The sequence below is a fragment of the Protobothrops mucrosquamatus genome, unplaced genomic scaffold, assembly GCF_001527695.2.
Source record: "Protobothrops mucrosquamatus isolate PMUCROS unplaced genomic scaffold, P.Mucros_1.0 scaffold775, whole genome shotgun sequence".
NCBI classification, from domain to species: domain Eukaryota; kingdom Metazoa; phylum Chordata; class Lepidosauria; order Squamata; family Viperidae; genus Protobothrops; species Protobothrops mucrosquamatus.
Genome location: NW_015387043.1, coordinates 261,320 through 274,925, shown reverse-complemented (window position 1 = coordinate 274,925; position 13,606 = coordinate 261,320). Strand labels below are relative to the sequence as shown.

At 35.9% G+C, this 13,606-nt stretch overlaps 1 protein-coding gene across 1 annotated transcript in view; it reads right to left on the bottom strand.

Annotated features, from left to right (window-relative positions):
• The window catches only part of MADD (MAP kinase activating death domain), an 84,808-nt gene that overhangs the window by 1,510 nt on the left and 69,692 nt on the right, over positions 1–13,606 (bottom strand). Inside the window, exons 33-34 of the mRNA XM_015818657.2 lie at positions 7,397–7,466; positions 1,352–1,398 (exon numbers count right to left, since the gene is read on the bottom strand). Of these exons, the coding sequence (XP_015674143.1) occupies positions 1,352–1,398; positions 7,397–7,466 (117 nt within the window). The remainder of the gene's footprint in view (positions 1–1,351; positions 1,399–7,396; positions 7,467–13,606) is intronic.

Sequence of the window (13,606 nt, the reverse complement as noted above, 5' to 3'; positions counted from 1 at the left end):
AATGAAATGCAATGATGAGACATAATGTCTTGATGTGGACAATTCATCCATCTCCACCACTGACAGGAATAAGCAGTACACAGCATTTTATGTTTGTATAATTTAAAGTCCAATGGTCCAATGAATTGTAAATTTTGTTTACAGTTGAATCAGTTTGGAAATACCTTCACCTGTACTAAATCCAAATAGAATTTAATTTCTAAGATTAAATTCTAAAATCCCAAATATAGCAGCAAATATAGAGAGGAATGGTGAGAAGGTGAGATATGAACTCTCGTGGAGTTTGCTGGTATGTACTCATAGTTTCATCTCTAAAATTGGGGAAAGATATTTTCATTCCTCAGTTCAGGGTCCTCTTTTTATACGACATCTTTCTTCTAACTAAATGACTTTATAAAAGTTAGTTAATAAATACTCTCCTAATCTCTATTCACTGCACTGGCAATAATTAGTTTGGATAATGAAACATCTGCAAGAAAACAGCCAAATTCAGAGAGCACCAAGAACCCCTAATCCCTATTCAATCTTACTGTTTGCCTTCCGCCTGTCCCCCAAATCCTTTGTAGAGTAAGATGTGTAACTTTGTATGACTTTATACTTTTGCATAGCAATGTAATGTTTAAAGGAAGTGTTATTTAAATTTTGCCTATGCATGCAGTATTGTACATATGTTCTAAATGTTAAGTGAAAAGTGTCTTTCTTACATTTGATAATAATCCAAATATTCTGCTCGTATTTCAGTTTTCTGGTATCCTTTCACAGGTACAATAAATAATTTCAAAATAATTAAAATATCTTATGCCATATACTATGGCCCAACAAGTCTGTAGAATAAAAACCAGCATTCTAACCTTAATTCATAGGACTTTGGGTGAGAATTATTAATATATTTATGCTTCAAATGACTCCATGATGTGTAACTTTGTATGACTTTATACTTTTGCATTGCCATGTAATGTTTAAAGTGTTATTTTAAAAATACACAAATTAAGTTACATTTACATTGCTAGTTTACAAAGAACTACTTTGAAAAAGGAGATAGAAAAATAATTTTTTAATCATTGGTAGTTCTACTGCCATGTTAATTAAGTTAAAGAGATCAATATTTAAGCTACATCATAGGCATAAATCTTGCTTAATAGTACAAGCAATCTGATGAAAAATTAAGCTATCCAATTCTGTTGAACTCTCTACTGTATTTCTTGCAGTTCTTACATTTTGAATATATTTTTGTTGAAATTGGTCATGTATGTATTATCTCAAAATCTAGATGAGAGGCTTGAGTGCTAGGCATGAAAACAAGACCTTTGAAAAATAACCAAATAACCAAAAATCATATTAAGTAACTTACCATTGGCGTCTTGTACTTGTGGCTCACCACTTCTTTAGTTTCAGGAACTAAAACCGGACGGGCAAGAGACAAAACAAAGAGTTCAAAAAACGAGAGGAAAAAAATGAAAGGAATAGTATAATGTTCCCAAAAGTAACAAAAGGTCCAAGGGAAACAAAGAACAGCTGCAGGAAAAAGGCATTTTTAACTAATTCTATATTCTTAGATTGCGACAATTTACCAAAGTCCATGGAAATACAGGTAATTTAAAGTGACAAATACTTTAAGATAAATATTCATTTGGGCTTCCTCTGAATGATATGTGATTTTCTTTTATGTACTAGTAATTCTTCTATAGATAGATCTGGTATATAATACATTTACCAAGTTCCAAAAACCTCTGGCTCTTGTCTGTCCCACTTATACTAGAAAACAGTTTTAGCAACTATATCCCAATATCAATGAAATACATCCCCAAACAAACTGGAAGACATGTACTTAGGTTTATAAAGATCCTATCATGCTACCAATGAAAAATCAACTTCTAAATGCCCTTAGAGTAAGAAAACTGTCTCTAAGGAAGAGTTGTTCTTCCTGTGCATTTGGCCAACAGTTGAAAAATATTCAAAAAGATCTACATTCCAAAGCCAAAACAGGAGCAGAATTCTGAATCCTTTCTTTGCTAAATAATGTTAACTTTGTTAGCTTTGTTGCTTCATCATTTAACACCCAACAGGAAACCGGATCATATAGGGCTACATGGGGAAGGATGAGTAGAATAAATATCATGATATTACCTACTAAGAGAAAAAAAATAGCAGTCAATCTATAAACAATTGACTTTAATTTATGTGGGTGGAAAATGCAAACAAAATCCAGACATATCCTTTTTATGTAAGAGAAAGAAGTGCTACCAGAGAAATTTAATGGAACATAATAAAGATTAAGCAATACATACAGGACTCTATTAAAGAAGAATGAGACAATAAGTTGATATTATATGAAATCAATATTTTAGAAAGCTAAAAAAAATCCATTAGTTAATATTAAGTCTGTACATGGTCAAGGATGCAAAATCTTTTGAAACTATTAGTATCACGTAATTCTGAGACTAACTCTGTATTACCCATAAATGATTACAAAAAAGAACCACACAAATATTTCTTTGCAGTTAGTATGCGACTTCAAAAAGCAAACAGGTAAATCAGACAGAAGTGGTCTTAAGAGGGAAAGACAAGTCAGAATAAAAAAAGCAAAATCTGACATTTAAATATTAATTTAGAAGGGTGCCATTACACTGACTACATCTACCTGCTATGACCTTTCTATAAAGAAAAAAATAGAAATAAGGTTGAAAAAGAATTCTAAAGTGTTGTATAGAATAAAAATAATATATCTCTATCACAGGGGTCCCCAACCCCCGGTCCATGGACCGGTACCAGGCCACAGCATGCCAGAAACTGGTCCGCGTAAACAAGTAAAGCCCCATCTGCGGGATGCAGGCAGTACATGAAACCACGCCCTCTCCAGTCCACAGAAAAACCTCTCTCCACGGAACCGGTCCCTGATGCTCAAAGGGTTGGGGACCTCTGCTCTATCATACAAGAGTTTAACAGTGAAGCTCAGAAAAAGGATTGCCCTCTTCCCCCTTCCCCCAGAATTGCATTTGATTTTTGATGCTGCTCCAATTAAACAGATTAAAAGAAAAAAAATAAATAAAATTACATCTTGCAGTCTCTTGCCCTGTTAATGAGTATACACAGTACTAGCAAAGGATAGGGATGAGGGGACCACATTACCTGCTGGAGGATTGAAGGTTTTCATAGCAGCGATTGTGAAGGGGCCACAATAAAACTAAAGCAGAAGTACATAGCAGTAACTCAAATTTCAGAGCCAAGGATGTGATGCTTCCTACTTTTTAGGAAAGATTCATCGCAACAGAGCACTCCAACTCAGACATATATCAATTAAATTATTTCAAACAACATAAGACTTTATACCAATTATAAGATCCACGATAATTTGAGTTCAAGGTCTATCTGTTAGATATGACATAGAGAAGCTGCATTCAAACTTCACACAGAGGTGCATAATGTAACCAAACTGACATTATCATAACTGAGAATATTGGACTTAATTGAATCCAGCTGAGTTACAAGGACAATTGCCAGAAACAAAAAAGTTTTGTAGACAGAAACAAGCCAGAAATTGCATATTTTGTAGCTATTAGATGATAGTCAACCTAATAGCTAATGACCAAAAAGCTACCAAGAGCTGTTAATTGAGCGGTTGTCAGAATGACCGTTTCCTCTGAGTAATCAGAGACAGCAGGAAGAATATAAAGCAGCCAGGTTCAAGAGCGCGAACTCACTGAGCAAGCGAATAGAGAAGACTAACAGGAGTTTGCCAAGGAAGTTCAATAGGAAAGGGGAAATACTTTAAAACCAATTACAAACTATTATGTTCTTGTGAGAAGAGCACACCTTCCTTCGTATGAGGAGAGCACATCTTCTTTCCCCTGTCCTTACCACTTTCTATAGAAGGATGATTAAAAGCATCCCGAGGTAGCGTATTACTCTGTGGCTTGGAGGTATTACTATTTTGGACAGGAAGGCTGTGCAGAGAGTGGTGAGGATGGCAGAAAAGGACATAGCATACTGTATAAGCGATGCTTGACCAGGTTATGCACATTGTCTAAGACACTACACATTCTCTCCGTGACCGGTTTTCTTTGTTACCTTCTGGGAGGAGGCTTTGCAGTATCCGAAGCAGAAAAACTAGATTCTGTAATAGCTTTGTACCATATAGTATCAACCTTGTTAACTCTCAGGACTCTTTTTTTCCGCTATGTATACTAAATGGTCTGTGATTAACATATATATGCGGGTGTGTGTGTTGCATGTGTATATGTATGCACATGTATAAGTATGCACATGTATATATATGCACATGCATATGTATATGTTCATTCTTTTTTGAGAGTAGGCATCAGGATTTCATTTTTTAATGTGTGCCAGTGTGTTCACAGAAAAAATGACAATAAAGGTTTATCTATCTGTCTGTCTGTCTGTCTGTCTAGCTAACTATAATGTAATGATATGGACTGCAGACATGTGGTTTCTGCTAGGGTCTAAATTATCCCAGTGATGGACTATTGATACAAGGAGGACTGTATCACATAAGGACTTGTAAAAACATGTTCAACAAAAGCACAGTAAGTTTGATTAGAAAGGTCTTAAATAGAACATGTGGAGAGTAGGGGAAAAAAACCTCCTAAAGTAATGGCTTCAGATAAGGCCACTGTAGGAACTGTAGAAAGTTGGAATTTTGCAAAGACAAATTTGAGAACCTAGTACAGAAGGGCATATATAATTTAATAGATTATTAAGGAGCCATGGTGGCGCAGTGGTTAGAATGCTATATTGCAGGCTAATTCTGTCGACTGCCAGCAGTTGGATTCTCACCGGCTCAAAGTTGACTCAGCCTTCCATCCTTCCGAAGTCAGTAAAATGAGGACACAGATTGTTGGGGGCCATATGCTGACTCTGTAAACAGCTTAAAGAAGGCTGTAAAGCAGTATGAAGCAGTATATAAGTCTAAGTGCTATTGCTAGATATAACAGAGACTAATGGGATTATTCCTGTGAGTGGAATATAAAGGTACAATTTGTTCAAAAAGAAAGAAGGAATTAAAAAACTAATCAGAACTTGGAAGGATTAGTTTAATAGTAATAATAATAATAATAATAATAATAATAATAATAATAATAATAATAATAATAATAATAATAATAATAATAATAATAATAATAATAATAATAGTTGGAAAGGACCTTGGAGGTCATCTAGTCCAACCCCTGCTCAGGCAGGAAACCAAATGGCTGTCCAGTCTCTTGTTAAAAACTTTCAGCGTTGAAGCATTCACAGCTTCTGAAGGCAAGTTGTGCCACTAATTAATTGTTCTAACTGTTAGAAAATTTCTCCTTAGTTCTAGGCTGCTTCTCTCTTTGGTTAGTTTCCATCCGTTGCTTCTTGTCCTTCCTTCGGGTGCTTTGGAGAGTAGCTTGACCCCCTCTTCTTTGTGGCAGCCCCTGAGATATTGGAACACTGCTATCATGTCCCCCCTCATCCTTCTCTTCATTAAACTAGACATACCCAATTCCAGCAACCGCTCCTTATACGTTTTAGCCTCTAGTCCCCTAATCATTTTAGCCTCCAGTCCCCTAACTAGTTAGAACTAATGCTTCCACCACCATCACCACCACCACCACCACCCAGTCATATGAGAAGCAAAACATCTTCTTCCTCAAGCAAAAAACATAGTCCAGTTGTCTTTTGAAAAAAATCTTTATACAACCATGACCTGGATGACTGAGAATCTCCAAAGACAAATGGGAATAGGAATTTCATTGTCACAGATATCTACAAGTATTCCCATTCAGTGATGGAGAATGATATGTGCACAATAGTGACACACTAGGAACCTGTGTTACATATTTGTAGCCTAATACCTGACAATTACATAAGCCATGGGGCTTATATTTTGATATCATAATGCATTATGTCAAATACTCTCATATGCACTATATATTAAAAAGATCCATTCCTCCTCATAAAAGCAAATTAATGAACAGTATTGTGAAAAGCATGGTAAAATTTATTTATTTAAAAGTAGAATTAAAAAGAACAAAATCATACTGCTATTTGTGTTAATTATTGACTGCTTGGGTAAGGAGAAGATGTAGATGAAGTCTTTCAAAAGCAAACTATAGATCTTTGAAAGAGAAAATAATTATAGTGACAAATTGGGAGGAGCCATGTCAAGCCTTATTCTTTAAGGAAATTCCAGATCTGACTTCTGACAACTTTCTCTTTCAGAAGAGGAAAAGAAAACACAAATAACCATCTGCCCTTGATTTGATGCTTATCAATAGGAAAGGCACAGTTGAGAAGATGAAGTAGTAGGAATGCTGGGGGGAATTCTCCATGTAATGCTAGTGTTCTCAATTTTAAGGGAATCTAAAACCAAGCATAATCAAGCATCTATTTTGGAGGAAAAACTAATGGGAAAAGGATTTCCCAATAGTTGCAGTATTAAAAATACACCTGTAAACAATTCCAATGGGAGAATAATGAACAGCAGCAGATGATGATAATAGAATATGTTCCTATATTATTGGAGGTGGAGTTCAGGATAGTCTTGCAACATAAATTATATTGAGAGAAAATATCATCTGGACTAATAATTCGTATCAATCAATCTACATTCTTTACTCACAATAAAATGACAAAAGACAATGCATAAAGCATTCATGGATAAGGTGGAAAAAAGGATGGTTCACATTATAGAAAATGAAGGATATGGTGATGGTGTGAATTTTAGTTATGTTTCTGTTTCTTATTTTTTTTTTTATTTCTATGGCTGGGTATTTCATATTCCTTTTCTATGTGCTCTGCATAATAGTTTATCCCTGAAAGGTATGCATGATGGGAATATCTCTATTCAGTCTAAAAATTCTGTACTTGTGGCACAAATTCTTCATCTATTCTCCTTTCGCCTTCTTTTTTTCTTTATCCCCATGATAAATGACCACACTGCAATTACTCAATTCATTAAAAATGTTTCGAGCAGCCAAAAGAAAGATTCGGTTCACAAATTCAAGAACAATAGACGTCCTAATAGCAGATGTGACAAAAATGCCATAGCATCTAAAAATAGCAAATTTACAGTGACTATGAATTTATCAAACAAAGCATTCCCATAACATGATATTTCATATGACACGTGGAAACAGTTTTATTTAAATAATTAGTATGATTTTCGGGCTGCTAAAGTACTTAGAGATCAATGCTTCTTTGAAATCACTACTATTCCTTTGCCACAAGCTTACTAATTTCACCTTTATTTTCCAACATTTCTTCATTTGATCTTTAGTTCCTCTGCCATCTTAGCAAACAAAACAAAGCCCACTATCTAAAAGAGCTACAGCTCTGCCTCTCTGAGAGGACTAGAAATTTGAGTTACTGCCATGCAGGTACAAACCTAATATCAAAATAATGTAATTACCAAATTCTTCCAGGACAAAGACGCCACGCACTGTATTGCACTTTTTAATGTGATTCAGCTCTATGAAAACCTGAAAGAAAACAGGAGGGGAAAAGACATGATTAGGCTAAACCAGGAAATAATTTCTAAATAATATAAACATAAAAATGCACACCACAGCAGGTATAACTTGAAATGTTTGGGATGTTGTAGTTCATACTATTAATCAAGCTACAATTATTTAAACCAAAAGAAAGAGGAGTTTTAAAGTAAAGATTGAAAACTTGCCACAATGCTAGAAATCAACAAACAACTTAAAAGGCTAAGAAGCTAAGACAGCAGAAGATGAAGTACCTTCCGCTCCTTGCAGGAGGAGAAAGCATGGAAGAGAAACGAAGGAGTTAGTAACTCTGACATAATTCAACATTGCTACTCCCTTCAGGCACTCAGTAAAGAAAGAAAGGGAAAACCACACACCTCAAAATACAACAAAAGAAGGGACAAAGAATATTCCCAATTTTGGTCTCTCGTTTGTAATCTTGTCCCATCCCATCCAATATCTACCGCTCCATGCATCCTCCTCCAGCACAGAGGGCAGGCAAGAGGTGCCATGCTTCCCACCCCAACCGGTTGCCGGCTATGTTTCCATACTGGATAAAGCTTCCTTTCGGGATTTATGGACTGTACCTTGACACAAAGCGGCCAAGAAAACAGAGGTTATGAAAAACGCGACAGATTTTTATTTCTGTCTGAATCAGAAATGAAATCTGTCAAATATGCAAGAGTTCTGATTGTTATGCGACTTTTAATGGCCACAGCATCGTTTCGCACAACCACCCACATCCTCCAAAATGTAACGCCGTTACCTCAGTCAGAATTGAGGAGCAATTGATTATTTACAAGGAAGGGATGCAGAAAGAAAATCTATACAAAAGAATATTTACACTTATTTTTACTAATAATTGAAATTCCCAAGTATTTCTTAGAATGGTACGGATATCAACTCCAAAGAATAAAAACAGAAGATAGTCTTTTTATTGTGATGGGGTGGGTGGAGAAAATAAATGTGACATGGACATTTATCTTAAGATGATAACCAGTTTTGTTTAAACACCTCAAATGCCACTTAAAAATGTCCAGGGCCAGATAATAGTATTTTCTTTAAAAAACAAAAAACAAAGCTCATAAAATGGCAAACATTTGTACAATTATTTTAGTACAAATGAAAAAATACTATAATTACTGTAAGAGTTTTCTATAATTTCAGAAATTAGAAAAGGTTATATTCCTCTCATACTACCAAACAAGTATTAATGACATTTTCATAAATGTATTTCAGACCACATTACAATTAGCTAATTGCTAACATTAGGGATTCTCTCTTTGGTAACAAAACATTATACTGGATAATGGGGGAAAATAAGATTGTCTTTGGAGAAAATCTTCCAAGCTAATAGAGCAAGAATCACAAATCATAATGCTGATCCAGGGGAAAATAGAATCTTTGTAGAAATGGAAGAATTTTCCCTTTTTCTACTATCCCCTACACCACACACAATCCTGCTTCAGAGGGTTAAACAACCACTTGATACAAACTTTGGAGGCGTGAGAGCCTTTACAGGTGCTTGAAATTCTTACAACAAACTTTAATCTTATTGAATTGAAACAACAGTTAAATGAGGCTAGGAACAGAATAGATCTTTATAAGAAAAGGTACTTAAAACCTCGATGAACAGGACAACCCAAAATTTCTATTGAAATAAGATTGGACCATGTCATGAAGTACTCACAAATTTTTCAGATGTGCTACACTAAACATGAGATGGAGTTGGCATGTGCAATCTCTTTTTAAAAATTCTTCTGCAAATAGTCTTAACAAAAAATATATTTTACATCTGATCATCTTTTGAGTATGGTTTATATTTTAGTGATGCAAAAAGAGGCATTCATAAATGTATTCAAATGCTAAATTTTATTATACTGCATCCTGATTGTGATAGTTTTAGTTGATCGAACAGATAATTTAAGTCATCTACATTTTTCAGACTGTTATATAATTTTGTTTTAATCAGATGTACATCAATGAATATTTGCTTGCCTCTTTGGAAATTATGTGAAGGGAGTATAGGAAAACTTTAGTAACTATAAATGTTGATGAAACCTCTCTGTATTGATTTGCTATCAGAATTACACTTTTTTAGTTTTCATCTCCCAAAAATGAAATAGAGAATTCTAAAAGATAAATAGAGAAACAACACATAGCTCAATCCATTTAAAATAATGGCACACATCCAAATTCTAATATACAGATCTCAAGTTCTGATGGCAATAGGGACTGGGATTGCATCGCTAAGAGATGCAATTGTAAAGCAGGAAGTCACATGACGGCATCACTTAAGTGACAGCAATCCAGGCAAACCCAGTTATCACTGTAACCCCAAGACACATGGGTCATTAAACGGGAAGCAGAGAGAATTCCAGTTAAAAAGCATAGAGGTGCCACAGGGGGACTCTGGAGGCCCTAACAGGCCCAGTGCAGGATACGCACAAATTGGGGAAGTATTACATTGTGGTACGAGTTCAGGATGGCTGGGAAAACATGGTGTGAGATGCTTGCATGCATGTGTATGATTGCAGGGAGGCCAGGGAAAGCGGTAGAAGTGCAGGGAAGCTGGGGGAAAAAGGTTCAGGATGAATATGTGTGTGAACGCAGGAACTCCGGCAAAAGAGGGGATGGGTGTATGCATATGTGTATACATGTGCACCAGCTCCATGAGATAGGGGAAAGAGGGTGTGGAATGTACGTGTGCAAGCACAAGGAAGCTGGGAAAGAGGGCACAGGGTACATGCATGCATGTGTATGAGTGCAGGGAGGCCCGGGAAAGAAGGTGCTAGTGGGTGTGTGCATGTGTACAAGTGCAGGCAGTTTAGGAAAGGAGGGTCCTTGTGGGTACGAGCAAAGAAAAGGCTCAGGTTGAGGGAGACTGACCTGAGTGACTTGTGACCTTCCTTGCTGACTTCCCTATTGACTTTATATGTGGGAAGCTGGCAAAAAAGGTTGGTGACAGCAATCATGATCATAGGATGCCACAACCAGTCATAAGTATGAGAAGGTTGCCAAGCGCCCAAATTTTGTTCACATAATCCTGGAGGCATGCAACATCCTGAGCAAGAATGCAAATAACGCGATAGAACTGAACATTTATAGCCAAACCTGTTCTTCTATTACTACCATATAGGCAAATTTATTTCCTGTTCAAATAAATAAAACTGAAACTAAATTTTTAGGGAGAAATGTTCATTTTAATAATAGATATCCATGCTAATTATAAGTAAAATGTTTAATCTTTTGAAAAAAAAACCCACAACCCTACAATTACCATTAGTTTAATTACTAGTTTTAGACATTGGATTAGACCCTGCCAACTGCAAGAAACCAGAACGACTATGTGAGCAGATCAAAGTAGTTTCTTTATTGTTATTCTCCTATTTACAAAAATCTCACCGGACTAAGTGCATTCTCTTGGGAATGGGCAGATAAAGGCTTCAGGGATCTGGTCTCTGTCACTCTCCTGCATGTTTCAAAAGATACTTTTGCAAAAGGCAACTGAACTATGTTTTTTCCTTAAGAAGACGTTTCACTTCTCATCCAAGAAGCTTCATCAGTTCTGACCCTCAGAAGTGATGAACTTCTTGGATGAGAAGCGAAATGTCTTCTTCCTCTAGGAAAAAATATAGTCCAGTTACCTTTTGAAAAAACACCTTTGAGACAATCATGATCTGGATGACTGAGAATCTCCATAGACACATCCTCCCATGGAACGATTCCAAGCTAGCCTGCTTCTTTACTTCCCTTGCTACTCTAGTTGGAGATTCCACCACAATCCTAATCAGTTTTATAATTTTAAACCATTTTGCTCACCAATCTATGGCCTGATCTATGAAAAAATACTGGTTTTTTAATTTTTTTTATAAATTTAGATAGTCTATAGCAGTGATGGCAAATCTTTTAGAGACTGAGTGCTGAAACTGCCCCGCCCCCACCCACAGGGCCACCCACCACCTCCACGGCCCACCGATCACCCAGGCAGCCTTGCAGTGCCATGGCAGCCACGCCTTCCGCCCCGCGCAGCATCATCTGCGCACGACGAGGCGTAAGGGCGGAGTCTTGTCCCTACTGCCCGGCTGCCATGTCCTTGACTGCGCTACTTCGCACGGGCTGTACCTGGGAGCGACTCTCCTTTGGGGGGGCTGCTGGTGAGGAGGGGGCTACGGGGGGTGGTGGGGCTGGGGCAATGTGCGTGTGCCCACAGAGAGGGCTCTGAGTGCTGCCTCTGGCACGTGTGCCATAGGTTCACCACCACTGGTCTATAGGCATCTATGATCTGCAACAATTTAAATAATAGCCATTGGCTTTTTAGTAACCATTTTCAAACTTATAATAAATTAATAACCAAGCATTGGAAGGGGCAGTTAATAAGTATATGAAAATATTCAGGAATTATAATAAATTGTGGAAATAGGATTTTTTTTACACAATTCCCACTGTTTTTAGAACTTTACCTCCTGAAGTTGTAACAGTAGATTTACTTCTTGCCATCTAATATTAATAACATGTTAATAAAAGTATATTAAAGACTAGTATTTAATAATATATCTTTCTATAACAATATATTATTTAATGGATTTATAAATGGACTAGCCAACCACTGCATCTGTGAGGAAAATCTCTCTTCCCTTTGATAGGACTTCTATTTTATTCCTACTGAGACTCACCCAGCAGTAATAAAAATACTGTCAGCAGCTTTCCAAGTATATTTTTTTTCCTACACAGAGATTTTCATTCTCTATGAGTTATAATAACATCCATCAAATTACCAGTCATCTATAAACCAGCAGTTTTCTTGCCTGCTAGCTTAGAGGTTCATAAATTTCGGTACCTTCCTTGGAAGATGTATTCTAAAAAATGGTATCTGAATGCTCATTGAACATTCAGCAGGGTTGGCTAACACAGAAGGTATACCTTTAAAAAAGGGATGGGCAAACCTCTGGTAAGAAAGGGTTAATTTAACATATTGGAGATGGATGAGAGTCCCATATGATATATCACCAATAGGTAGCGGAGCTTGGGGGGGTACCTTTATTTGAAAGCTGTGATATATCTATTTTAAAACATTTTAACAAAGCAATTATGCAAGTCTTTCTTGAATTTCTGGCTCAAATCATTGATTAAATTGCCTAGATGCTTGTAATGTCAATTATGTCTCAATCAATAATGTTTTCTGTACTTCATCCAACAGATTCACATCATTATTCCCTATTTTGGGAATTCTGCATCTTTGCAAATGTTCTTAGTATGTTTTGCTTGGCATATTTTTCTTAGAAGCAAACTGTACTAAAACAAATTTTCAGTAACAAATGTATTTTAAAATAAATACAATAATATATCAGTTAATATCCATTGTGTAGTCCTCTCCAATTACTAATTAATTTTCTATTTATCATTTTATTTATAAATAAATAAAATTTATGAACTTTATAGGCTTCCAGACTCCCATACTATTTTGGATGACGTACAATTAGCAACTTATGCATGTATGGGTGTGTGGGTATCGGTGTATACACACATATACATATACATATATACATGTGTATACACACATATAAATGATGCAACAGACAGGAAGTAATCAAAATCTAAACCAAATGAAGCAAGCATTTATAATAATCTAAGATTAATATATAGACCAATAGATAATGTACTTGTCATTAAAGTCCTATCCCCAGAATAAATACAGAAACCAATAAATTGTATTTTAATTTTATGCTCTTGACAAAAAGGTAATTTGGGTAAGGCAAGACTTGAGAGACTTTCCAAAGAATGAATTATTGTTGTTTAGGTACAAAATTCTGTATTAAAATGAAATGGAATAGCCCATAATTCATTTTAAAAAGAAAACTGATAAATCTGCTTATGCTTATAAGATTTTCTTACAGCTTCGCCATCAATCACTTTAATAGAATGCTTTGAGTTGCAACTTTATAGTTTATCGTTCTTGTAAATCACTGAACGCTTAACGTTTATTTAGAAATTCTTTCCCAAAGCAGCATACCAGCATTAGAACTCTTATAATTATGCTCTTCCAGTAGTTGCAATGAGGAGACTATACTCCAATGCAGTGTTTCTCAATCTTAGCAACTTAAAGATGTGTGACTGGGAAATGCTTAAAG